Raw genomic sequence first — 24,488 nt, 5'->3', positions numbered from 1 at the left:
ATAAGTGTCAACAAGTTGTTGGGGATGCAAGACAAGCCTTATATGGTGATTACTTTCGTGGATATACTATAACAACGGGATGTAGATAGATCTATGCGGCTATACCGTACTTCTTAAAGACGGTTCGCCAATCCTTAACGTCCTCATGGCCCTGACACACTATAGTGGGCTTATTACCCGATTGTGGTCCGAATATCCGTACAGCGACGCGGCGGACATCTTCAGCTGTAACCTGAGCGATCTTGTCAGTCATTTCCGTGACGGGGACTGGACGATCGTGCACGAGGACCTAAACACCAAGGCGCGGAAGTATATAAGCGGCAAAATGATTAAATTGAAAGATCACCACAAACCTGTCTACCAAGGTCCTCAACTTGGATCGACCGGCTTTCCATTGCCATCATTAAACTGGATCTCAGTTGATTCTTCGCCCGCGAAAGCTCGATTTCTGGTACGCTTCGGTGCACTAACAGGCTTAACTGATTGACTAGATGGGGAAGCATGTGTGAAGGGGTGCTACCGCCTCGGATACCTGACGCAGATGGAACGAAGGAGGCAAACAATCCGAAAAGAGAGGAGTCTGTGTATATGTGATGGAAAGATGCGCAATGGTCGACCGCCTGAAAGAGGTTTAATATGTGGGTGTAAAGTCGAGAGTACATTCCCTTTCCAGGTCCACCTGGAAGGAAGGTCAGCTATTAGAACAGATGAAAAGAGAATTATTCTCACCCGCGGAGAAGCTTCCACCACCCCCAAGGAGGATTTGCATGGTGGCGAGGACATATATATCGTCGTCATGGATGCCGGTCCCTTCGAAAGCGATGTAGAGGTGATCGAATTCACCCTCAGGATCGTGTATAAAGTGATGACCACCAGTGTAGCGGGATGAGGGAACTACCGGAGGGTCCACAGATGAGTTGGGGAATAGATACGATGCGGCCCGAGATAGAGTTTTTGTAACGGAGGGATTCGGCGTGGATAAAAGATTGGAAGGGGCCTGATATGTAGGATTTGTCCCTCTCGATGGTTGTGAGGGTAGTGGAGAGGAAGGGGAGGTTTTCAACGACGAGAAATGTTTGTCAACCAGCTCAACCAATTCTTGATGGTGTATTCCAGCCCCGGCAATAACCATCCGTTCTGGTGTATACCATTGCTGCATGGTTTTTCGGAGGATTGCACTGTCAATAAGGTCTATCCGATCCTCTGGGCATAACATAAGATTCCCAAGACCGGTGTGGTTATATGCGATGGTATGGAGTATCTCGGGAAGGATCATTTCGGGTTTAGAAGCTAGTTCACGAAGCTCGTAGCTCGCAGCATCCCTTTGAGCCTCGATTTCTTCGGGGAAAAAAGACGGGTTGAGGACTGTATCCGCGATTAAATCAAGTGCGAGGGGAGATGCTTGGGAGAAATGAGATGACTGATACATTATAGCCTCTCGAGATGAGGAGCACAGTATCTGTCCACCCATAGAGTGCATTGCCGCGGCCATTTCTTCGGTCGACCTATTGTGAGTGCCCTACAAAACTGTTAGCCCAGGTATGAGATTTGATATTGTAACGTACTTTGAAAGCCATTCTATCCAAAAAGTGACTGACTCCGGCATTTTCTGGAGTTTCATACCTCGACCCAGCATCCAAATAGAGACCAAGTGAAGCGAAATGACCAGGTATAGGATCGGTCACAACGCGAATTTTGTTGGGCAGAGTGGTGACTTGAGCTTGAGAAGGTTCTGTTGGTTTTAGATGGATATCCCTGAATGCATTTCTCGCTATTCCACGAGCAAGAGACCTTCCAGCTTTGTGCATAAGTAGAAAGAAAATGACCAGCCGTGAGTCTGACTGGCACGACCCGTGGTTATTAAGACCCACGTGACGATCGCTTACAAATAGCGTCGCCCCCTGTCCGCGGATCTTCCTCAGCTCCTCTTCGAGCGTCTCCCGTTGGATCCAGGTCTCCGATAGTACTAGTCTCAGGTGGACATGTGTCACATTCGATTGTAACTCCGTAAAGATGCACGGATCCACGAAACCAGACCAGGAGCAACCACCAGAAAAGGACATCTCCCCACAACCATGAGTTTCCCTATGTCCTCTCTGTTTGTGCGAACCTCGTCTCCTGGTTTCTTTGGGCCCGCCACCGCTACTCTCGATTGGTGTGAAGTGAGTCTTATATTTCTCTTATAATCATGCTTGTAGACACTCATCATCTTCCAGGTCAACTATCAGTTTTCATATTATGTTGCAGAGATTGCCAACTCCTTTTCGAACCTGTTCACAGTCTATTGTGCCGTATATGGAGCCTTGAAGATTGTTCAGGAGCGAATGCCCACTAGATTTCTTGTTGGCTACCTAGTACGTCACCTTTGGCTACGAATCCTCATCCTTAATGTTGATCCAGTTGTCTTTCAGGGATTTGCCCTCGTTGGCATAGGCAGCTTTGCCTTCCACGCTACATTGTTGTATGAAGCACAGCTTGCCGATGAGCTGCCCATGGTTTACGTGGCGTCCATGAGCATGTGGCTTCTGTACGACGACGAGCAAGGATTTGAGTCTCGCTCGCTTAGAACAAGATGCCATGTAGCTTTTCTCGTGTTATTCAATGTTTTGTTCACTTGGGCCTAGTAAGCATCGATTACCGTGCTCATCGCTAAGGATTTGCTAAACTTATTCACACAGCTCGGTCTATCGCAATCCCCTTTTACATCAAGTTGTCTTCGGTATCTTGGTTGTGGCGTGCGCAATTAGGATCTTCTATCTACTTCGAGTATCACCCGTTCGAAGTCGTATTCCACGAGAGAAGCGCGATGTCGTCTTCAAGTGGTTTGCCATCGGGGCTATCACCTTTGCATTTGGATTTTTGATCTGGAACTTGGATAATGTTTACTGCGACTATCTGACGGAACTCAAGGTATCTCTTGGCCATCCACTTGCTTTCCTTCTAGAAGGTACCGGTATCTGTGTCTCAATCGCCTGTTCCAACCTGCTGAGCCACATTCCCTACTAGGGCATGCTTGGTGGCATATTTTAACTGTGCGTCCAAACATGTACGGTTCTGCAGAAGCTTACTTCATTTTACAGGCACTCGGCACGTATTATATGTTTATTGGTGTCAGTTGTGAGTGACCCGGCTCCACTTCCCGGTGATGTGCTCATTTTGGATCATATCCAGATATGTGAGTACATATCCTTCCTGTAAGCTAGCAAGTACACAAGTCGCTCTGATTTTACTAGTACACTATGTATCAAGGACGACCACCGCAAGTTCACCATGACATGGGGCTATAGTCTTCCGTATATACAACAACTAGACAAGTGTTGACATGTTGACACCCTGTTTTGTTAACATCACGTTCCGTAACGAAATTTGTTTCATGGCTTCTTGCATCGAGCTACTGGCCAATTCATATGCAATGAATAGTACTACTCTGGGTCATTGTTGATTTTCATCTACCTCTGCATCCTCAACAAGAATGGCAGCTTTCGTTTCGCCAGAGAGGAACCTTAGCCAGCCCGGCTTTTTTGGTCCGGTCACCTCGACCTTGGACTGGTGTGAGGTTGGAGATTACATTCTATCGCAACCTCTTCTCGTTTTCACATTACTGGCAGGCCAACTATCAGTTTTCGTACTACATCGCAGAGTTGGCAAACTCTGTTTCGAGTCTATGGCATGTAGTGTTTGCGGCATACATGACATTGAATGCGCGCGAATCGCTTCCTAGAGTTTTCCGCCTATCCTTGATTGTACGTGCCCAAGTTTTCTCTTTGAATAAAGGCGACTTTACATTTTTTTAAAGGGATTCGCTCTGGTTGGACTTGGAAGTTTTACTTTTCATGCTACACTGCTCTATGAATCCCAAATGTCTGACGAAATACCCATGATTATCGTCGTTTCCACGTGTATATGGGTCACTTACGACTGTCCTTCTGGCTCTAAAGGAATGCGGACTGGTCCGTCGGTTTTGTTATTGTTTAATGTATTGTTTGCGTGGAGCTAGTACGTTCTCTTGTTTCCAACCTTTCATATGATTCTCACGAAGATGCTAGTTATCTGTATCGAAACCCGGTGTACCATCAGACCGTCTTTGCATCCCTCGTGCTGTTCCTCACCTACCGAATGGTTTATTTGACTCAGTGGTCACCATACAGTTCCCGTATTCCTTCTGACAAGTTCGTCGATACTCGTCGGTTTTACGTTCAGAGTGCTGTGATCTGGGCGCTCGCGTTTTTGATATGGAATCTCGACAATGTCTTTTGTGATAGAATTACGGGCTGGAAGATTGCTTTAGGTTGGCCTATCGCATTCTTGTTGGAAGGTAGTTCCTAGGATCTGTCGGTTCTCTATGACTTTTGGCGCTAATTTCTCGCGTCTCCCAGGTCATTCTTGGTGGCATTTTTTGACAGTAAGTATATCCATTCGGTCCTTTGCCTTGGATGTTCTTAGGAGCCATTTGCAGGGCTTGGGGACCTACTATCTGTTGGTTGCCCTTCAATGTGAGTTTTCCTTCCAGTCATTCCTGCTATTTCCGGATCGGCTGACCCGCTCTTCATATATAGTATCGTGAGTGACCTACGAAGCTTTTCAAGCCTACATTGATTTGAACGGAAGCCAAATCTAACTTTTTCTTCAAAAGAATTCTATGCATCCAGGATGACCATCGTAATTTTGCGGTAAGGAGTCGTAACGGCCTTCCCTTCGTCAAACGTGTAGGAAGATCCAAACCGTGATGAGATGAATACGTATAACGCATAGCTTATGTTACTTTAGTACGAGTGGTGTGACAATAAATGTAGAATCTAAATGATCGTCCTTTAGCTCCTCTCTTTACTGGATTCCCCTACCTCCCATCGGATGAAATCAGACACCTCAATTTTGTCAAGACCATGTTCCCTCTGCCATTCATCCATTACTTTCCGTACGGGTAAGATAGCATTGACTCCACCAAGCATCCCGAATGGCTGCTTGTATAAAACGCTATCCTCCCCTGCTTCCACAGAGATGGGTTTACTGACTGACAGTGGTCTGAATCCAACTATCTGGCGGCAAAGCGCGCGTTCCAACCTCTCCAGATCCGAGAGGAACGTGTCTTGTTTCAAAATTTCAAGAATACGTGGAGATTGAAGAGATAAAAGCGCGAGACTGCCCATGCGGCCTTGTGAAGGGAAATTGGGGAGAGGGCTGTGGATATATGAAGCCGCTCGGAAGCCGGCGTCGTTTGAGCTAGAGGGTCCAGGTGCGAGTAGAGCTGCACGTCGTAGAGCAATGTTCTCCCCAATTCTCGCAATTAGATCTATGATGGAATTACCTATTGTCCCTCCTGACCGGTGTGCAGACGCTAATGGTGTCTCCAAAAGGCTCGGTATATCCACTGACGAAAACACGCTGTTTTCACCAATTCCTGGGTTATGAGCAACAGTGTGCGCGATGTCTGCCGCTAGACGCGCAAACTCATCTGTTCTCGACACAAAGTCGGATTCGCAGCTGAGCTCTATGATAGCGGCTTTGACGGGGTCTCTTGTTCGAGAGCCAAGTCCAGCATTTGCGATAGAGATGCTGATGAGACCCTCGGAGGCCTGTCTGTCCTTAATTTTTTCTGCTTTAGCGGCACCGGAGGTAAGTAGATCCTTTTCCAGCCATTTCAAGGCAGCATCGAAATCGTTGTTGGTCTCCGTCAGGGCTTGCCTGGCCTTTATTATAGGTGCATTGGTAATTTTGCGGAGTTCAGAGACCAGTTGAACTGTGGTTTTGGGGGAGGTCGAGTATAGTCGTCGTAAGGACAGTTGAGCCCATGCTTGTTGTTGGAGGGAGCGCAACATTTTTTGATGTCCAGGTACGGCTCTCGTCTCCGGAGGGCCTCGGAATCAAAAGAATATCTTTTCCGCGTGACTGCCGGAAATATTCCGATCAAAGTTCCCTTTTAAGGGAGGTGCATGACCGCACTCACGCGGTTGGTCACGACCGCGACTTCGGCTAGAATTTTTCATCGCAAAAAATGTTAACCTTTGGAACGACATGGATGACTCTTTCAAAATTCCCTCTGACATTCCTCAAGACTTGATACTTATCCAAAGCATTGTTGGGATAGACGAACATGCGGAGTCTCAGCCAAATAACAAGGATCCTCCACGGACCTCTTCCTCTTCCTCTTCGGATGATTCCATAGCAAGCTCTGGCAGTGAAGTTGACAGTGAAGACGAAATAGAAACAGAGCTTGTAGTAAAGGTGGAAGAAAAGGAAGGTGAAGAAAAGGACCTTCTGTGAGTTTGGATTCTTACATTCCCCGACCAATAGCGCTGAAATCTCTCCAAGCAATGTCCTTGCATCCGACTCTGACTCCGACTCCGATGATTCGTCAAGTTCATCTGAATTGGCGGACATTAAGTCGCCAAAAGGTGATCCCCAACGAAAAGACAAGAATGTTAAAGAGGACATGGAAGAGGAGGACTCTGGTCCACCCCCAGCAATACAGTCATACTTTCAAACAAAGAGCGAGGTATCAGAACACGCCATAAACGTGCCAGACATTGAGGAAGTAGATCAAAATGAGGACTTGGAGAAAGTAGGCGACATAATGAACATCGTCGAAAACGTTGTTATTGTCAAGGGATCTCCGTCGGCAATCGCGAACAAAAGGGCCGAAACAGCTCTTGATTCTGATACGTTACTAGTTTTTGATAATAGGAAAGTGCTAGGTTATGTGAGTACCTACCTTGTTTTCCACCATGCTTTCTCTTAGTATTGTGCCTAGATTTATGAAACTTTTGGCCCAACGACTCAGCCTCTCTATCAAGTGAGGTTCAATTCGACGTATCCTCTGGATCCAGAAAAAGTACGCGTTTCTCGTGAAGTTTTCCACGTGCCACAGCGGAGCAATTTCGTGTTCACACGTCAAATCGCGGCGTTCAAGGGCAGCGATGCAAGTAATATGAACGACGAAGAACCAGCAGATCATGAATTGGAGTTTTCTGACGATGAAGCAGAGGCAGAGCATAGGAGGAATCTTAAGAAGAAGTACGGAATTTGTTCTCTTCTCTATCGATCCTTGAATAATTTTAATGTGTGCAACGACAGACGTGGTGGAAGCAGGGCATCGTCCAGACAGTCGACTCCTACGCCGGCCCATATGCGTGATCAGGACCTGAATGATGTCTACCATATGGGCAAGGATGCCTACGCAGAAAGAGGACCATACGATGCAGATTACGGAGGACAGGCTCCGTCGCGTCCAGCGCCCAGGCCATATAATGACCCTTATTCCGATGAATTCTCGGTTCCTTCATCTAGTACAACAGCTTCATCACCAATTCACTCAGCAAGCCAACCAGGCTCAGCTACTGGTTCTCAGCTCGAGGATGAAATGCGGAACCGGGTGCGAGGGTCCAGGGGTAGAGGTGGCCAGGGCCGACGTAGGAGTGGTGTATTCGATCGCTCCCAGAATCGCTCCCAGACACCTTCCGAAACCAGACATAACGATGTTCACGCCTCGTACCCCTTTGGTCCTCAACATCATGCACAACAGTATCAGTTCCCCCATCTGCAGCAACAAATGCCACAATGGCCTTACCCACCTAACATGTCGACTGACATGCAATTCTCTGGCATATCTTTCCAGCAGCATTCTACTCAGCCTCATATCAATCCGCTGTTTGCTTCTCAATTCGGGTTGCCAATGGGTTTTGGTCAAATGCAGCATTCTCCACCCAGCATGCGTCCTGAGCAATCCATGAGCGTTCCTTCTGCGGCAAACCCAGCTTCACACTGGAGCGATCAGTTTACTGTGTATGACGGCTCTGAACAAGGTGGATTCACGAACAAGGGCAGCCACCAATCTATAAGGTGACCGCTGTGCTGTTCGGGACCGTTCTCTGCCATCTTGCTATCTACCTCGTATTTATATATCACTGCTCAAATTGTAGTGGGCTTAAGGTATTCTCATTGCCTCGAAGGGAAGCAATGTGCAAATGAGGAATGTCCAAGTCATGATCCGCACGTATCTTATTTCACATGAAGGGGTGGTCATCGACTTGTACTTCAATATGGCTCCCCCAGTCAACCGCTCTAGTCTGCATCTTCATGTCCTTCCTGATTTATGTTTCGTGGTCCAAATGGACCCGACAGACGCTATTCCACCAATGATCGTCGACAGCTTGTCCAATAACTCTAGTAAACTTCTATCGATCACTCGTACTTCAGAAGAGATTTCTATCGCCGGTGCATGGCAAGAAGGATATCCTGAAAAATTCAAGCCTGGCTGTACTTGGAGGTGTATCAAGATTGTAGGTCCGATGGACTTTGGTACGTTCTGACCTTTGGATTCAGGTCGAGATGACCTCGGTTGAAAGGGCGTTTTTGAAGGGCTTGTTGGGGTCATTGCACAATTCACCGAGCCTCTAAAGGCTATAGGATGTCCTGTCTTTGTTACCTCTACTTGGTACGTTATTTAGCTAGTTGATGAAGGCAAGAGTTGAAAGCTGAAGGTCTGTGTTCCCAGGAATACTGACTATATCATGGTCCCAAAAGAAAAATTATCGAAGGCTGTTGAGACTCTCAAGACAGACGGTTGGGTCTTTGCTTATTCCTTAACGTAGTAGAATTGTTGTAAGAGAAACCAAAGTGTAGGAAATAAGAGAAAAGAGTATCCCATTATCATACTTACACAGGCCTAGGGTTTCATTAGTACCCTGACCGTCCCTCCGTACTTTCCCTTCCAGCGCCGTGGCCTTCTATTTAGAGAAGGTTATCATATTGCTTTCCCTCTATTCTCTATTATGGATCCTTCGTCCTCTACTTCAGGTCACCTTCCTCAAAGACGTGTTCTTCCTTCGCGTTCTCGACGCGGTGGACCAGGGGTGGGCAATTGCGAAGCTGACCAGATGATTTTGGATATGAATCGTCGCAAACGTACGCCTCTAGTCCTATACTTTGAAACCTAGGGCTTTCATCTGAATTCAATATGATGCAGCGGAAAATGAGCCATTGATTCCTGAGACTACCCGTTTTTTCTTGACCACCAACGCCACTCTTGCCCCTCCTGAACTTGATCCAATACCTCAATTGCTTAACCCCCGCGCGAATGAACGATATTTTGATCGACCAGAACTCTTGAAGGCTTGTAGGCAACAACAAGAAATTGAAGTACCGGAGTATGAGAACGTGACAGAAACGGTCGGTGGCCGGTTTCGACCTCGAGGATCAGAAGATGTTCGTGCATTCTGCATTTACTTTCAGCGAACATGTTGATATATTTCAACGTACTCTACTAGGGAATTGTTGATACCTCCGATGCTGCATATGAGAGACGGCATAGGAAATACGAGACCTTCGAGAAGAGAGTTCGTTTACGAGAAAAGGAAAAACTCAAACATGAACAGTACAAACTGCACGAACGAATAGAACAGCTGCGCGCCATGGAATACTCCGCATTTCTTTCTCTTCCTGCCTCTGCATTTTCTCCCGCTCCCGGTCGTATTGAAGGTGATGATGTTGAGGGACCCGGAATTTCCGGTCTTCCTGGTGCTCATATAAACGGGGCAGCCGCCATGAACGAAGCGGAGAGGCGACGGCAAGAGATGCTGGATGCTGCACAGGTAATTGAAAATCGATACAAAATGCTTCTCCCGCCTGACCGCGTCCGGAAACTCAACGGGAGTACTAGCAGTACACCTATTCTTCCTGCGTCATCTCCTCCTCCCGAGCTGTCGGATATATCGATCCCTACCAAAGCCTCGTCCGTTAAACTGTACAGACAGTACCCCACGGACGACGGTGAATCAGAAATTGACGAGAAAGACGAGGTTGTGGAATCTTCTCCTCCCCCTCTAGAGAAACCCAAGCAACCAAGGCTCTTAATCAAGATAAACAGATCAGCTATAAACACCCCCACGCCTCCGCTCTCCACTTCCGTACCAACGGGTGCTAAAGTGGGCAAACAGCACACGAAAAAGAATCAGAAAATAAAACCACAGCCCGAACTGAATGGTGTGTTTTCAGCCGATACTCCAATGTCTAGTCCGGACATAGCAGTCCTTGAAACCTCCGCTTCCTCTACCCCTGCCAAGAAGAGCGGGCGCAAACGTCCTCGCCCAGACGAAGGAGAAGGAGTACCTGGCCAAGCTCCAGCGCCTCCTCGCCGTCGGAAAAAGACAAAGCCACAACCCGTGCTCAACCAAGAAGCAGTCCCTGCGCCTGGTCACCGCGCTGAGAGTCAACCGAAGACCACCTCACAACTAGACGAGCTTGTTCCACCTCCCACCCCACACAGTGAATCTGGACCTCCGTTTAACAAAGAGACCTCAGTACCGCCTATTGCTTTTCTCGATGAGTCTGCCTCCGCTCCTGTCCCTCGCCGTCGTGGTATGCCATCCTATTCTGCCGGGATACGCTCCACCTCGGCTGCACCTCGTGCACGCGCCCTGCCGCCGCCGAAGCCTTGCTTGCTCGTTGTAACAGCCGAACGACATTCCATACAAACAGTTTCTCGGAAGGGCAGAAATACCAATGCGTTTGGATGTAAAGTCCCTGTAGAGATTGATATGGAGTTGGAATACGAGTTGCCGTTGTGGATTTTGCAGGATGATGAATTCCAAAAGCGATTCAGTAGATATCCCGATGCCAAGGATAAATTCAATCCAGAGTTGGTGTTAAACCCCAAGTTTAATCCCAAGAAACACTTCGAGGAACAGTTGGTTGATGCCCTGAACTCTGAAAAGGAGAGAGAGGCTACGGAAGCATCTACGAGTGATAGCGGCGAGACGGAGGGTGAAGCGGAGGAACACGATCAAGAGGAAGGGGCTGGACAGCAGGAGAATGATGCTGAAGAGGAGCAGGCGAAGGAAGAACCAGAAGAGGGTTTAGAAGAAGAGACGACATCGCGCAAACGGGCCCCAAAAACGACGGTGGATCAGGATGAGCAAATGATAGATGTGGAGGGTATTGAAGATTTTGATCCTTGACATCCTCATCCTGTCTCGTCTCTTGTTTTACATCGTAGTACATCTCATCCTCTTGTGTGCATGACTAGTTCGAACACCGTGTGTTATTATTAGTTATTTTATTGTCACCATGACAGCTCTATTAAATCGATATCTAAACCCTAGCACTTCTTCGAGGTTGTGTGGTATTTTTGATAATGAACGACGCCTTTGCTTTCTTTGTCAACTCCGTATCCCGGCGTTTGGCCATGGTTAGATGGGCATGAACCATCACACTGAGGTCCTTCGTAGCCGTACTTTGGATCTTCGGAGGCAAGAAGTGAGAGTAATCGCCGCCATGGCGTCTAAGGATTCGCGTCGGGGTGGCGGTAGAAATATTGACGAGGTGCATTGGAGTGACGCCCGTCAAGAGGGGGGTACCAGTTGTGAACATACTGTCTACATTGGACGCAACGTGAATATCCGGGTCCACTCTTCCAGGAGCTTCAGGATCAGGGTCTGTGACGAGAAATTCGGTGAGCCATTCTTCTTGGCTCTGTCCTGGCTTTGGTGAGAATAAGCCCTCCTCCCCTGCAAATATTTTGGCTTCGTCCTCTGGTTCCTCCGCAACTTCCTCTACTTTCCGTATCAAAGAAGTTGATGATCGAAACTTCGACGGGACATTTCCTGTACCACGTCGACTCCTGTTATTGCCGCTCACTGGGTTATTTTCCCTCTGAGGCCGGCGGCCAGACGGCTGACCTTGCAAATGTTGTTGTGGTTGTCGTGGCTCGCGCCTCTGCCCTGAATTTGGAGTGCGTTGAGTTTTCGTGTTCTGATTTCGGCGGGGTACTGGCTGTCCTGGTGTCCAGCTATCACCGCTAAACGTGTCTAAGTTCATGACGGGGAGATTGGCATTCTTGCGAGGTAGTTTGCGAACAGCCCTATTCCATGCACCCATATCTAAGTTCTGCGCGTCTTCAGGAATTTCCAAGGTCGGCGGTGTACTTGGAAGGTCTTCGAATTCAGGAACGTCCGCCTTTGGAGTTGAGACTGAAGAACTCTCCGTTTTCGTATCTGTTGTTGGCAGCGCTTCCTTTAATGGCCGCGCCCATTGCTTCAACCGGTGAGAAAGCAGGGACGAGCTGGCCGTTCTCGGAGTAGACCGCGTCGCTGCATTCGCGTGTGAGCCAGCAGAACTTCGAGTAGAGGTTCGAAAGTCACCTGAATCCGGTCCTTCTTTATCGACCTCCTTGCTGGCTGATTCACCTCTCCCGGCTACCCCGAAAATTTTTTAGATTGAGCTACAACCATGGCAGATGAATACCAACGAAGAGAGATGTCTCCCCAAGACGTAGCTTTGTATAGACCTTTCCGTGGAACAGATGTCGAGTTCGACCGAAATGTATGAGAGCTTGGGCCAAGGCGGCGTACGACCGAAGAACGATACGCGACCTGCATGACGGTCTTGCTGAGGGAAGTATTGGTGGCTGTGTCCCCATGAATCGTTTCCTCGGCACTCTCATCGTCAACTTCGTGCTTTGCCTCATCTGCTTTATAGCCTATTCCTCCCAGATCTTCATTGTCTGGCCATGGTACGGAAATGAAGTTTCCGTTGAGCTATTAGCTTTGCTCGTTCCCTTCAAGTGCGTGTAATTTCACGTTGTTCTAAGGTTACCATACTGATCGTCCCAGTCTCTTGGTTGCGATGCTACTGTGGAATTACTTTTTATGTGTGAATACGGAACCTGGTCGTGTCCCGGAGCATTGGGTGAGTTGGAATCACTGTGACCTTCACGTCGCTCAAGGAGTTTGTGTAGAAACCCGACAGTCATTTTGATGGTTTCGAGGTGAAGAAATTGACTGGGGCACCGCGATATTGCAGGACGTGCGAGAGACACAAGCCCCCACGTACTCACCATTGTCGTCAATGCAATCGGTATGTCGCTCATTAAACAGTGAGCGGAGTGCCTATGCTAATACAGTATGCCTAGTTGTGTACTTCGAATGGGTATGTCCGTCTCATCACATTCGTATCCCTCCTACTCTGAGAACGTATATTGGGTAGACCATCATTGTCCTTGGATTAATAATTGTGTTGGTCACTTCAACTACGGCCATTTTATTCGGTTCCTATTCTATGTGGATGTCGCATGCTCCTATCATATTGCAATGGTAACTCGCCGAGTGTCAACAGTGTCTTTGAATTATTGGGTCAGTCTTGCCACGTCTCCGAAGACCCGCTATCAAATTCCAATACCATCAAATAGGATTCAATGTCTACTGCAGAACTGGTGTTTATTATCCTCAACTACGTTGCCTGTCTCCCGGTATTACTTTCAGTTGGTGCCTTCAGGTACGAATATACCTTTGTTATCTTCTCAATGCATTCACTCACCGGACCATTTAACGCAGTCTTTATCACTTTTATGGTCTGATTGGAAACACCACAACCATCGAAGGCTGGGAAAAGGACAAGGCAGCAACCATGGTCAGAAGAGGGAAGATCCGCGAAGTAAGTTGAGAAAATTTTCGTCACTCATTCTTCGACTTAATTCAAGTGTATCATCAGGTCAAATACCCCTATGTCAGTGCCATCGATCCATCTTCCAGTCATTCTCACCAACCTTCTACAGAACCTGGGCTGGAGGAAAAACATTGAATCTGTACTAGGAAAAAACATGTTCCTGTGGTGTTACCCGACGAGGACCCCTGGAAGTGGATTACGATACGACCTTGCGGAGGGCGAGGGTAAGTGGCTTGAATTATCGAAGTTCCGAGAACAGGACGAACGCGGAGAAGAAGTGTGAGTCTGCGTGATCTCCGTGCGTACAATCGTTCTGTTCTCGCGTTTCTTTGTTATCTTGCCTTGTCTTTCCCTCCTTTAGCTCTAATACTTTCTTATAGATCTAATAGGAGGTTCTTGGCCACCGAAAGATCCAGCAAGGAGCCAACATGAAGATCCGCAGAAAGGATTTATTCTTCCAGGTTCACCTTGGACCTATGAGAACGGCAGCTTCAACCCAGAGTTGCAACCGTATAATTCACGTATTCGGAATGGGGATTCATCGCAGGCGCGTCAACGTCAACGAACAAATAAAGGGGCATCGGAGCTTCCACCGTACCATCCAGATTACGACCCGGTCTCATCGTACGAGGATGGTTCAGATAGATCCCTTGAATTGTCCGAAGAGGAAGAGCTTCCGGGAGGTTCACGGATTCGTAGGGGATCGGAAGGATACGAAGTACGACCAGTCGGACGTGAGGATATGCTGAGAAGGTATCTCGAGGAGTTGGGTGAAACACCAGGTCGATATCATCGGTACATCCCAATGCCAGATAGCGATGGGGAAAACGAGCGTGACAACAACTCTGACCAAATTCCATTGGCTAAATTACGCGAAATGCAACATAGTGATTAACCTAGATAGAGATTTTGGACTACTTATGGACTGGTAGATGATTATGATATGGGTATGGATACTGGATTGGTATGCTACATGTTCTGCTTAATAGCTACACTGACAAGAAATTGCAAGAAGTAAAGAAGTAAAGTTCCAGAATTATCAGCTGCCCCGGTCAATAGCGGCTTCTGACAAGATTGGCTTCACGAGCTGCGTCAGCTTGTATCCCAGTAATGAATGCCTCTATGGGACGGAGGGTCTCGTCAATTTTCGTAGCAGCCAATACATGGGATTGTTCCGCTGCTTTGTGGCACTGAACAGCGAGGGCATTGAACGCAGGAATAACTTGCTCATTGACTATGGTGTCCACGAAATCCTTGATCTGAGGACTGAGGTGTTCGCGATATGATATCGGTTTGAGGTTATGGAGATTGATGATCTCTCTCCTCAGACTAAGGATCCTGGTCCTGCGCATCTCTCCCAATTCAGCAAATGTAGCCAACGTTTTCTCAATCTGGAACGGCTCAAACATCAGCGCTCTGTCAATCAAAAGTAATAGATGAAAACCACGAACTTCGGCTTTGGTGTTCAGATTCTCTTTGTGTCTCTCCTGCATCGTTTGTAAGAGTTCCTGTCGACTCTGGAGCTTTGCCTTCAGTTCGAGAAGAATTGCCTGTTGTTCTTGAATTTGAGGCTGAACCACTTCCGCCTTCGACCGAAGCATGTCCTGTACGATGATATTTGCTTCTTCGTTAACGTCGAAATTGCGGTAGTCCTCAATCTCCGCCGCAATGTCATCCAGCTTTTCCTCTAGGCTCTTCACCTTGTCCTTCAGCTCGGCCCATTTTCTCAGCATAGGACTAAGTTCAGGCTCCTCAGAGGTTTGATTATCTCCCCCTTGTTTCTCTTCCGCTTTTGCTGTTTCCCCTCCTTTCTCCATGTCAGAGATCCACTCTTCTACCTCTGCAAGATACTGTGCCGTCTTCTCATTGAAACCCGTGATATCTAACTTGGTAGATGCAAAAAAGTCAGGTATATCGTATAGGGATTTCTCCTCGCGTTCAATTCGTGTATGAATTCCTTGACAATCCTTGGTTAAAAAGCGACGCGTATCGTCCAGTTTCTTGGCGCCTCCGACCCGTACTCTCGCAAAGCGCCGCGATTTCTGTATTTCTTTCCATCGAAGGAGTTTCTGCTGAGATTTCTCCAGCTGTTGCTTCAGGAGGGAAATTGTGACCATTTTCCTGCGGTGATCGTTATTAGGGCGGATGCCAACGGAGAATAGAGAAATGTAGGCACTCACTCTATAGCTTTCCTGTAATGTGATCGTTGTTTGTCGACAGTTGCAGAGCTCAGTGACCGTTCGCTGAACACAGGCGACGCTTCACGAGTCTTTTCCGCTGCCTTCAAAGTAAGACGTTCAGATGGTTTTGTAGACATCCGAATGGAAAATGGAGCATGTTGAGGGATGGTAGGGGAATTCGAATATGCCTTGTGAGAGGTCGCGGATGACGAAGGCTCAATCGGCGACCAAGCAGATGGTTTCGGGAGGTTGGTGGGGATGGGAGGTACTACAGGCGTGGTCCGTTCGATACTTGTTCTGGATGAAGCAGGCGCAGGTGTCGCGACCAGTGTCTTTTTACCCTCGATCGTTCCCCAAGAAGATGTTGACGCTTGAGGTTGTTTTCCCTTCTGTTTCTCCGATGGTTTTCCAGAGTCTTTGTTGCTGTCGCTGTCCAGAGTACCCCATGCCGCTGCGACATTTTTGTCCCATGTTGCTGGAGTATCTCCCCATGTACTATTATCAGAGTTACCCCACGAACTTCCCTCAGCTCCCCAAGAATTCGAACTGCTCGGAGCCTGGATGACCTTCTTAGAACTCCCCCAAACACTGTTTGAATGGTTCAGATCATTGCGGTCCATTGCGGCCGTGCGTTTACCATCACCAGATTCTGGAGGGCCGCAAGCGCTGTCGACTATAAGAGCGGATCAAGAAAAGTCCGATATAGATTGAATGATAGTGAAAGGACTCACTTATATTGGCCCAGGAATCATTGCCGCGATCTTCACTGACTTTCCTTTTCGGTGGTGAAGAGGGTAGGGACCACGTTGAACTCGCAATTCGGTCAGCGACATTGGTATTGGTGCTCTCTGTATCCGAGTTACGACGCCCATGTAAAGAACCGTGATAATTTGTCCGATTCTGAAAAAACCCTTTGATTGACAGGATGCACAAATAAAGAAGGAAATGGAGACTCACTGGTTTAGGAGCTCGTTCCCAATCACTGCTGTCGGGGTGGGCGAATCTACATCTTTGGCTTTTGCAACCTCCACGAATCGGTCCGCCAGCATCATCATAATACTACGGGGACCTGTTGGATCAGAAAAACAGACGGCAGGTAGAGTTAGATAACGCACTCTGCATCGAGGAAAAGGCATGATAGAACAAAGGAGGGCCAGTGGTGCCACTGGTGGACCGTGCCAGTGAACAAACGCGACAAATTTAATTTGCGCTCATCAGCGTACTCTAGGTCACATAAGTAACCCGGTCCGAGAGTAGCAATGACTTCAACATAAGAATAGAGTAGTATAGTATGCAGGTACGGAACAACAAACAGTTCGCAGGTTTACCCCAGTCTTTCAGCGTAAATTCTCCAAACCACGCCGCCTTTCTCTCCGACTTCTAGTGTGTTGGGCCCGATAACTAGATCTACAGTCCACCGTCCAATGTCTTCCGCCTTCTGATCCACAACAGTACCATTCAGCTTCACTTGTGTCTCCCCTTTACTTGCCTTCTTCTTCTTCTGTACTGGACCAGCCTTGGTAGCAGTTTTGGTAATGGATCGAGTGGCTTTCGGCCGCCCACGCCCTCGTTTCTTCTTTTTACCTTGTTTAGGGGAGCTATCTATTTCCATGTCAACATCCTCTTCCTCATTCTCTTCTTCCCCCCCACTTTCTTCTTCTTCTTCGACTTCTTCAAAAAAGGAAATTTCATGGAAATACAAGCTCTGTTCAGACTTATCGAGTCTCATAGCCCAACTTGCTACACCATCTCTGTGATCAAGATTGATCCACCTCCCCCGTGGTTCAGTTCTGAACTTAACGCACTTCAGGCGGTGTTGAGGTACCGGTGGTGGTACCGGAGTACTGGGAGCGGTGGGAGTGGTGTGAACATGACCAACTGGTGAAGTCATTGGTGGAGGGTTTGATTTTTCTGAAGGGGGAGGTGCTGGTGCAGGCGATGGCCGCAGCTGAAGGAAGGGCTGGGCTATCGAGACGGGCGTAGTCATCAGCGGTGGTGCAGGGGTCACGGTTGTGGATACGAGACTAGACTGAGCGGGGTTTGGTTTGGGAGCTTGCTTCGGTGCAGATTTTTGTAGCAATTTCGGCATCGGTGCTGGTGGTTGTGCTGATGCTGGCGGGTCTTTTGGAACCTTTACTGCATTATTTGGAGCAACAGGGAGCGTCGGTGTCGGTATGGGCGCGGGCAGGGATTCCTGTTTTTCTAGCTTTGCTGAGGAGCTCTGACTCGACTCGGCCTGTGTAGGTGAAGAAGCAGGTAGACGAAGCGTCGTGGATGTCGTTGCAGCAATAGGTTGTGTGGTTGAACCAGACGCGGTGGAGGCTTGAGCCGCTGCAGGCATCTTGATTTTAATCTTGTTTGTAGGTCTCGAATATTGTAACAGATCGAATGGGGGAGGCATGTCCGCCATCAACGTTCTAAAATAATCCTATAGTTTGGTAGGCGGGCAGTAGCGATGGCCAGTAGATTGAGTACCTACACGTAGAGTTCGTGCATCCTCCCAGATGACAGTACCCTCTTGATTGAAGTGTAGTGCATTCGCGAAAACCAACTCCACATCTTCAGCAAATTGGCTTGAGCTTGCGTATTCTTTGTGCTTGATACGTTTCTGAAAATCTTTTAAAACCAAGTTGGAAAAGAAGATGAAAGCTTCTTACCATAATAAAGTTGAGACATTGAGGTTTCTTTATTTCCTTGTAGTATATCGGCCAGTCCTTTCTTGAGGGAAGTTCCATGAATTCGTAGGATATACTTCGCCCGCTATTTAAATAGTCAACGAATGCCGGATTCAATAAAGAAAAAAGGCGAGTACTCGTCGTCTGTTTTGTCGACAAGCTTTTGAAGTCTGGACTTGATGAGACGATTCAAGCTAGGGGGTTTGTGCTTCCCTTCTCCTTCTTCCTCTGACGGCAACATTTTGTGGTATGTCTTGTTCGTCAATTTCTAGCCAAAGGAACGTTTTTGTGGGCCGTTCTTAGAAATGCCAACCGAAAACTCACTAGAAGGTCCTTTGCGTCCTGGTAAATCTCACTGTCTTTCCGATTATATGCTTTTGCATTGGTGAAACATAGATCTAAATCCTGTTTGACAGCTTCAAGAGCAGGATATGACCGAGAATCGAGTTTCTTCTTGACATCTTCCAGAGCGATTGGATGTTTGATAAGCACATAATAGTCGGGATACGTCCGTCGATGTGGTTGTTTGAGGAACTGTGTAGTAAGAGAGCGCCCGCTATAATGAGTGAAGGCATGTAAGAGTGAGTTGCCAAACAAGCGGGATTCTTGCACACGCACTCCTTGGTAGCGTCCTTGACTATTTGCCATAACTTGAGTCCTTGTACCCTGACTTCTTCCTTGCACTTTCCCCCCTGCCCACTTGTTTCTGCACTCTCCATTTCAACATCTGAAGACGATGGCGCATGGTCTAATTTACGCCTTGACCGAAGGCCCTCGACATCAGGAGCACCGTTTCCAATCCCTAATGCCGCAAGTTCGCGTTTTCCCATATCCTTCCTGCTCAAATTTGGCTACTTGTTCTTTGATCGTTTTATGAAACAAAAAGGGCGGCAGGATGACTCTTGCTTCGAGATTATGCACTTTGAGGGATGGTCGGACAATTTGGTACATTCACTTTACGAAATCGACCAATATGGTAATCAAAAGTCAGGTGACCAAACAGACGCGAACCGACCGCGTCAACAGTGGTATACCTGGGCCGTTGGTGCCGCATTCATCGTGTCTACCTTATTCCGGACTTCTTTAATGGCAGCTTCGCTAGTCATCCAGATACTCCAGTCATTATTATCACCTATTCCCATCCCCATCCCTTCTCGTCGGAATTGCATCTGACCTTGGACCCATCTTCCTCCGCTCAAGTGAATTTCTGGGGTCTCGAGTTCGGCAACCACTCTTTCAACGGTCGTTGCATTAATTCCGGACCCAGGGAGAATTGATGGTGCTCTGTTGTCACCGGAGCTCTGACTGGCCAAAAGACTCTTGACGATATCCAGGGAGTCAAGCACGGTACTCTTTTGCCCACTGATACCGGAATAGTTACTGAACTCACGCGGTGGGGTTAACAGGTGTGCAACGTACATACCTTGTCAAGATTCGCGTAATTCCACCAATGCTTGCAACGTCTTTGAATGCTACTAGAAGCTCAGACTTGAACCATTCGCCTCTAGAGCACACCATACCTTCACCTGGATCTCTGGTCATATCAAACGCTCGGTGGAAACAAACTTGAAAGATCAGAATAAGACTCTTTCCTCTTGAAACCGTGCACACCTTCAAGTTGTAAGCTTGCCTCAACGAGCCTATAATTCGATATGTATCATTTGCGTTTGTTGCGGGACTCCCGCAAATTACTGACCTCCTTGTCCGTCCGCTATCTACTCTCCCATCTGCAGTCAACACGCCAAAAACTATTCCATGCGCCCCGTTCTCCTTGAAGATGGAGATATCTTCGATCATGACCTCGATCTCAGAGTCTGTGTACACGAAGTCCCCAACCCGCGGCCTTACCATCACCTGTTCCCAATCAATGAGCATTCCGATTTTGGACTATCATACACTAACCATGATCGGTATAGCTAGATTGTTATTCACAAGAACCCGCTGCACTGATCTCAGTAGTCCGAGGCTTGGTGTAGTTCCTCCTCCAAGACCCAAGTTGGCGCACAACTCTAGCCGACCTGCCCCACCTCGTGCAGCACTAAATCCGGTTGAACATGGAAATCAGCAGCTGGAAATATTGTAATCATGAGATCGGTAACTGACTTGAGCGCAGACTCTACCGAATCCACGCAAACTTCAATGAGAACCCGAGTTCTCGTGTTTTGCTTCATCTCGAAGCGGAGCGAATCGAATCGATCGTTACCAAGGAGTTCAAGTACAAGACGACCGCGGGAATCATGCACTTTCCCAGCCAAATGACCGTAGAGTATTGTAGATTGTAACGCTTCTAAGTACTCTACACAACACAAAGTCCTATAATTCGTAACAAGTCGTGAATCGTGGCTATGGAAGTGAATGAAAAAGTGCAGCAAAGACTGGCAGTTGTCCACAGACATGTGGTGGAGAAAACGACTTGAAAAGACCAAAACCGACAATTCCAACCGTTCATCTCCTCAAACTCTCGAAAATTCCTACCTTCCTCCTCATATCTGGGCACAACGCTAACCTAACCCTTTCCCCTTCTTGCAAGATACCCTTACCTTTCTCATTGATCCATTTCGCCACCTCTCCCGATACTTGACCCTTCTCCCTAATGACCCTCGCCAGTCTGTCCCTTTGGAATGACCACTTGAGTTTGTGCATCACGGGGAGAAGCAATCTCGATATCTGAGTGGACGAAAACTCTACATCGGGAAGGACATGACCATGTGTAGCTTGCAACGTTCTAATTTGGATGACATTTAGATTGGAAGAAGCCATGGCTTGAGCCAAATGACGTTGTCTCTCTCGCAAGACCGTGGAAACCGCGTGTCCTGCATGCCTACGGGAGAGCTTGATACTCGCTTCGTATAAAACTATCGACTGTAAGTACATGAATAACGTTAATCAGTGCCATGTTCGGGAAGGAAGTCAAGTCTGTGGAGTGCTCACCCGCTGAGAATAGAAATACGATCCATCCCTCCACCTCCTCTCGATCCCCAGACCTCTCACAACGCCGCGACGCACTAGATCGGGGATGGTGGGTCGCAAAGTAATTCCCTGAGGTCCCTGAGCGAATAATGAATGTTGAACACGAGAGGGTGCAATGATTCGTAGGCGAGTCTTGTGTAACGCAGGGTCTGAAGCTATGGAAGCCAAGCGAGGAGAAATCTTGGAAAGCAAAGCAAGATCCGGAAGGTCGAGGTATGTAACTGGTTATGAACATGATTAGGAATGAAGTCGCAGCGTTCTGTCGACTACTCACAAATGTGAAGAACAACTTCTGCGGGCAATTCGACTAGGAACTCGTTCAGTGAGGTGATCTTCGGGGCCATTGGTCAACGGAAAAGAGCAAATCACCAGGTCGATCAGAAGTTAGAACAGATAGAAACAGAGGTACATATGGTGGTCAAGTATAGATTGCCGTGTAACCACGGTTACTGCGGTTGAGGTCGATAAGCCCATGACCACTTTTCGAGCCAGTTTGGACAAGCAGCTTCAATTCCGTTTGGGTGGCCCCAAAGGTTTTGCTTTTGACGTAAGTATTACAAACTACATTTGTGACCAGAAAACACGAGTGTGAATGAGAGAAGGTGGATGCAGGGGAATGTTGAGACAGGGCGCGAGCTGTTGGAGACAACGGGAAGGTCTCAAGACGAAAGGAAAATAATACTTTTGTATGCAAGAAACGAAGAGGAGAAAAAAATGGTGTTCAAGTTGGGCGAGATGGGTAACCGTGTGATAGAAATACAACTGAGATGCAGGGAATTATACGAACATAAGTAACAAGAAATTGGTATTCGTTGACCGTCTGAAAGGTTCTATTCTTGCTTTATAGTTTGTTTTATTATTATTTTGTATCAGGAGTCGTTGGCGTTTCGAACGTAGGGAAGGTGAAGAAACAAGGAGACGGACGCATCTTGAAGGTAGAACCGGGCGTTGGAATGTTTACATGGTGGCGGTAGCCTTTTCAACGTCCACTCTAATCCCGCCCACACCACGTTCAGACGTACTGGGCGCCCTTCCAGGACGGAATCCCATCTCAAGGGTCCTGAATCCAGAGGCGGGACTACGGGTAGAGGGGGTCGGCGTATCGGGTTCGCTGTCGCAGTCATCATCCAGGTTACTTTTATCCAGTATTGGCAATGGTTCGCCGTCGTCTCCTCCAATCGCAGTGCTCAGACTTCCAAGTTCTCCCAGTCCGAAGCTACCATGTTCGATATCACAGACGTCTTGCTCCATGCTGAAGTCCATATGATCGGCAGTACCAAGGGTACTCAGCACGATGTTGGAATCGAGAGCTCGAGTGTGGCGGGCGCCGTACCCATATCCAACACATTTGGAACGATGTTGGGGCGTGAACGGAGAACAATGAGTCTGAGGAACCGATTTGGTCGTGAACGCGGCAATACCGGTACCGTCAGAATGAGAGACCGTCTCAGATCCACGCTCGCGGAGGTCAAGAATCTAGGGAGACAATGCTAGGGTCAAGGCTGTAGAGTGGTGATTGACTCGAGATTAACTGACCAGGCGACAGGCGAGAAGAGGTGCCATCATGACGCTGAGAGGGATATTAATGGCTGACATTACTTGACGAGGTCTTGCCGTAGCTTATGAGCACACAGACGGTAAAAAGATGCGATTACTCACTGAAGATAAAAGATTCCATTGATCAGGTTGGCGATGGAGATCAGTATGTAGTAAAAGACTCCTGGAGACTTGTTAGACAAGCAAATTATTGGCGAGGCTTTCGCGTAGCCGTACCTTCACGTAAGAACGTTTGAATCAGCCTGCTATTGGGACCACCATTACACCTTCGAAGAGAGAAAGCTTTGATGACAGTCATGGAAGTAACGAGCGTATCGAAAAGGAGTGGAGCAATCTAAGTAAGCGAAAGTCGTTTAGAGTTGTTTGGTGCGAAATAGGACTTGGAGAAAGTCGTACAAAAAAACCTATAAATGCAGTTAGATCTGTGCTATAGTTGGCAAACAGGAGAACTTACCGAGTAGATGTGCTGCATGTGGCTTTGACATGGGAAAGCACGGCCCTCTCTCCTTGATGAACGGTAGAACTGGTATGAAGTGAACTAAGAATGGAAATGACTGAAGGAATTCAATACGTACGCAACATCTGGGTGGCGTCTACATAGATTTGATATGCCACAACTCCGCTGAGTGCAAAGATAAGGAAACAGAGGATATAGATGTTCCTGTTGAAGAAGGCATATGTTCGAATGAGGAGCACGGCTACATATATGCGCGTTATTCTCAGACTTTGAGGCTTGACAGACTAAATGAACTCACACTCGGAGCCAACTTGGTTCCACATGGCCAGGGCAACCGGAAACTATAATACAAAGGTCAAAGTGAGGATACTATGCGCCGGACAGTCACCTACCCTGTAAATTTTCTCACAGGTTTCCATGGAATGGTTTGCAACGAAGCAGTAGAGCAGGTAGGGAACGACGGCAATGACCCAATATCTAGCAGATGACGGTTGAGATGAGCACATATAGGCAATAGGTGGACACCTTACCTGCAGAAGAGATACGCGACCTTTACTGGTGTCCAGTGTGTTTTCCAAACCTCGAGAAACAATCAACTTGGATGATGGGAGTTGATAACCGATGAAATCAAAACTCACGAATCGCCATTCCCTAGGAAGACTGACGAGCCAATCCCAAATGACAACCGCGTCTAACGCGCGAATGGATGGTAAGGCAACGATGAACATACTGCGAGAAGTACTTACACATTGCTTTGGTGAGGGACTTAGCGATGAGCGCGAGGCGGAAACGACGACAAGCACGTACCACAGAAGTAGACCTGGGTTACATAGATGAAATGGTCTGCAGTTTCTGGTGTATCCTGCGGCATTGAGGGCAAAAACGAGGGAGAAGAACGAATGAGGAGATGGAAGAGGTGGAGGAAGGAGGAAGCGAGACACGGTGCGGTTTACTTGTAGCTGGCATGCGCGAAACTCTGGAAGAAGCTCAATTGGCCGACTAAAAATTTAAGCTCCCTCCAACCGCATATTGAATCCCCTATTGTTCGCCCTTGTTTGGTCCCTGCGCACGGGGATTCCCAAGAATTTCTTACCCTTGATCTCTCTACCGATCTTCGTGTCGAATGAGTGAGCTCGAGTGAAAGGTATGAAAATATTGTCAGGGTCACTTGAACAGTGCAAACGTTGATCATCGGCTGTTACGTGTAATATT

The 24,488-nt window shown here is 47.7% G+C and overlaps 13 protein-coding genes across 13 annotated transcripts; 6 read left to right on the top strand and 7 right to left on the bottom strand.

Moving 5' to 3' along the window:
- Positions 1 to 19: 19 nt before the first annotated feature.
- E1B28_001484 (uncharacterized protein) lies at positions 20 to 1,838 on the bottom strand. The gene is made up of 4 exons (XM_043147419.1): positions 1,566 to 1,838; positions 730 to 1,519; positions 354 to 679; positions 20 to 289 (listed from the first exon to the last, which is right to left on the bottom strand). The coding sequence occupies exons 1-4, from the start codon at positions 1,806 to 1,808 to the stop codon at positions 92 to 94; spliced, it is 1,557 nt and encodes a 518-aa protein (XP_043016128.1). The 5' UTR covers positions 1,809 to 1,838; the 3' UTR covers positions 20 to 91.
- Positions 1,839 to 2,075: 237 nt separating this feature from the next.
- On the top strand, positions 2,076 to 3,321 carry E1B28_001483 (uncharacterized protein; the record flags this gene model as incomplete). Its single annotated transcript, XM_043147418.1, has 8 exons — positions 2,076 to 2,162; positions 2,217 to 2,354; positions 2,412 to 2,623; positions 2,679 to 2,947; positions 3,007 to 3,032; positions 3,081 to 3,117; positions 3,172 to 3,175; positions 3,234 to 3,321. 8 exons carry the CDS (start codon positions 2,076 to 2,078, stop codon positions 3,319 to 3,321), a joined length of 861 nt encoding a protein of 286 aa, XP_043016127.1.
- A 151-nt stretch (positions 3,322 to 3,472) lies between these two features.
- On the top strand, positions 3,473 to 4,727 carry E1B28_001482 (uncharacterized protein; the record flags this gene model as incomplete). Its single annotated transcript, XM_043147417.1, has 7 exons — positions 3,473 to 3,556; positions 3,609 to 3,743; positions 3,797 to 3,996; positions 4,047 to 4,315; positions 4,377 to 4,402; positions 4,457 to 4,497; positions 4,634 to 4,727. The coding sequence occupies 7 exons, from the start codon at positions 3,473 to 3,475 to the stop codon at positions 4,725 to 4,727; spliced, it is 849 nt and encodes a 282-aa protein (XP_043016126.1).
- An 84-nt stretch (positions 4,728 to 4,811) lies between these two features.
- Positions 4,812 to 5,816, bottom strand: E1B28_001481 (uncharacterized protein; the record flags this gene model as incomplete). The annotated part of the gene is made up of 1 exon (XM_043147416.1): positions 4,812 to 5,816. One exon carries the CDS (start codon positions 5,814 to 5,816, stop codon positions 4,812 to 4,814), a length of 1,005 nt encoding a protein of 334 aa, XP_043016125.1.
- A 196-nt stretch (positions 5,817 to 6,012) lies between these two features.
- On the top strand, positions 6,013 to 7,840 carry E1B28_001480 (uncharacterized protein; the record flags this gene model as incomplete). Its single annotated transcript, XM_043147415.1, has 4 exons — positions 6,013 to 6,257; positions 6,310 to 6,697; positions 6,749 to 7,011; positions 7,072 to 7,840. 4 exons carry the CDS (start codon positions 6,013 to 6,015, stop codon positions 7,838 to 7,840), a joined length of 1,665 nt encoding a protein of 554 aa, XP_043016124.1.
- Positions 7,841 to 8,036: 196 nt separating this feature from the next.
- Positions 8,037 to 8,588, top strand: E1B28_001479 (uncharacterized protein; the record flags this gene model as incomplete). The annotated part of the gene is made up of 3 exons (XM_043147414.1): positions 8,037 to 8,295; positions 8,356 to 8,431; positions 8,492 to 8,588. 3 exons carry the CDS (start codon positions 8,037 to 8,039, stop codon positions 8,586 to 8,588), a joined length of 432 nt encoding a protein of 143 aa, XP_043016123.1.
- Positions 8,589 to 8,663: 75 nt separating this feature from the next.
- E1B28_001478 (uncharacterized protein) lies at positions 8,664 to 11,015 on the top strand. The gene is made up of 2 exons (XM_043147413.1): positions 8,664 to 8,901; positions 8,963 to 11,015. The coding sequence occupies exon 2, from the start codon at positions 9,408 to 9,410 to the stop codon at positions 10,950 to 10,952; it is 1,545 nt and encodes a 514-aa protein (XP_043016122.1). The 5' UTR covers positions 8,664 to 8,901; positions 8,963 to 9,407; the 3' UTR covers positions 10,953 to 11,015.
- E1B28_001477 (uncharacterized protein) lies at positions 11,016 to 12,391 on the bottom strand. Its single transcript, XM_043147412.1, has 3 exons — positions 12,242 to 12,391; positions 12,135 to 12,188; positions 11,016 to 12,083 (listed from the first exon to the last, which is right to left on the bottom strand). The coding sequence occupies exons 1-3, from the start codon at positions 12,369 to 12,371 to the stop codon at positions 11,086 to 11,088; spliced, it is 1,182 nt and encodes a 393-aa protein (XP_043016121.1). The 5' UTR covers positions 12,372 to 12,391; the 3' UTR covers positions 11,016 to 11,085.
- Positions 12,392 to 12,502: 111 nt separating this feature from the next.
- E1B28_001476 (uncharacterized protein) lies at positions 12,503 to 14,332 on the top strand (the record flags this gene model as incomplete). Its single annotated transcript, XM_043147411.1, has 10 exons — positions 12,503 to 12,556; positions 12,606 to 12,681; positions 12,731 to 12,849; positions 12,905 to 12,921; positions 12,979 to 13,124; positions 13,181 to 13,266; positions 13,326 to 13,425; positions 13,483 to 13,497; positions 13,547 to 13,661; positions 13,827 to 14,332. Exons 2-10 carry the CDS (start codon positions 12,619 to 12,621, stop codon positions 14,330 to 14,332), a joined length of 1,167 nt encoding a protein of 388 aa, XP_043016120.1. The 5' UTR covers positions 12,503 to 12,556; positions 12,606 to 12,618.
- Positions 14,333 to 14,489: 157 nt separating this feature from the next.
- E1B28_001475 (uncharacterized protein) lies at positions 14,490 to 16,753 on the bottom strand (the record flags this gene model as incomplete). Its single annotated transcript, XM_043147410.1, has 6 exons — positions 14,490 to 14,828; positions 14,889 to 15,558; positions 15,618 to 16,290; positions 16,349 to 16,517; positions 16,575 to 16,676; positions 16,733 to 16,753. 6 exons carry the CDS (start codon positions 16,751 to 16,753, stop codon positions 14,490 to 14,492), a joined length of 1,974 nt encoding a protein of 657 aa, XP_043016119.1.
- A 188-nt stretch (positions 16,754 to 16,941) lies between these two features.
- E1B28_001474 (uncharacterized protein) lies at positions 16,942 to 20,167 on the bottom strand (the record flags this gene model as incomplete). Its single annotated transcript, XM_043147409.1, has 8 exons — positions 16,942 to 18,045; positions 18,097 to 18,225; positions 18,275 to 18,377; positions 18,430 to 18,560; positions 18,617 to 18,848; positions 18,911 to 19,143; positions 19,327 to 19,654; positions 19,716 to 20,167. 8 exons carry the CDS (start codon positions 20,165 to 20,167, stop codon positions 16,942 to 16,944), a joined length of 2,712 nt encoding a protein of 903 aa, XP_043016118.1.
- Positions 20,168 to 20,737: 570 nt separating this feature from the next.
- On the bottom strand, positions 20,738 to 21,606 carry E1B28_001473 (uncharacterized protein; the record flags this gene model as incomplete). Its single annotated transcript, XM_043147408.1, has 3 exons — positions 20,738 to 21,154; positions 21,224 to 21,483; positions 21,537 to 21,606. The coding sequence occupies 3 exons, from the start codon at positions 21,604 to 21,606 to the stop codon at positions 20,738 to 20,740; spliced, it is 747 nt and encodes a 248-aa protein (XP_043016117.1).
- A 613-nt stretch (positions 21,607 to 22,219) lies between these two features.
- E1B28_001472 (uncharacterized protein) lies at positions 22,220 to 24,476 on the bottom strand (the record flags this gene model as incomplete). Its single annotated transcript, XM_043147407.1, has 12 exons — positions 24,370 to 24,476; positions 23,915 to 24,314; positions 23,807 to 23,856; positions 23,669 to 23,753; positions 23,575 to 23,617; positions 23,395 to 23,517; positions 23,274 to 23,342; positions 23,216 to 23,223; positions 23,036 to 23,153; positions 22,922 to 22,982; positions 22,799 to 22,871; positions 22,220 to 22,738 (listed from the first exon to the last, which is right to left on the bottom strand). Exons 2-12 carry the CDS (start codon positions 24,002 to 24,004, stop codon positions 22,220 to 22,222), a joined length of 1,239 nt encoding a protein of 412 aa, XP_043016116.1. The 5' UTR covers positions 24,005 to 24,314; positions 24,370 to 24,476.
- Positions 24,477 to 24,488: the final 12 nt, after the last annotated feature.

This window comes from Marasmius oreades, chromosome 1, assembly GCF_018924745.1.
Source record: "Marasmius oreades isolate 03SP1 chromosome 1, whole genome shotgun sequence".
Classification (NCBI taxonomy): Eukaryota; Fungi; Basidiomycota; class Agaricomycetes; order Agaricales; family Marasmiaceae; genus Marasmius; species Marasmius oreades.
Note: the sequence above shows the minus strand (reverse complement) of the source record. Positions and strands in the feature narration are given on the sequence as shown.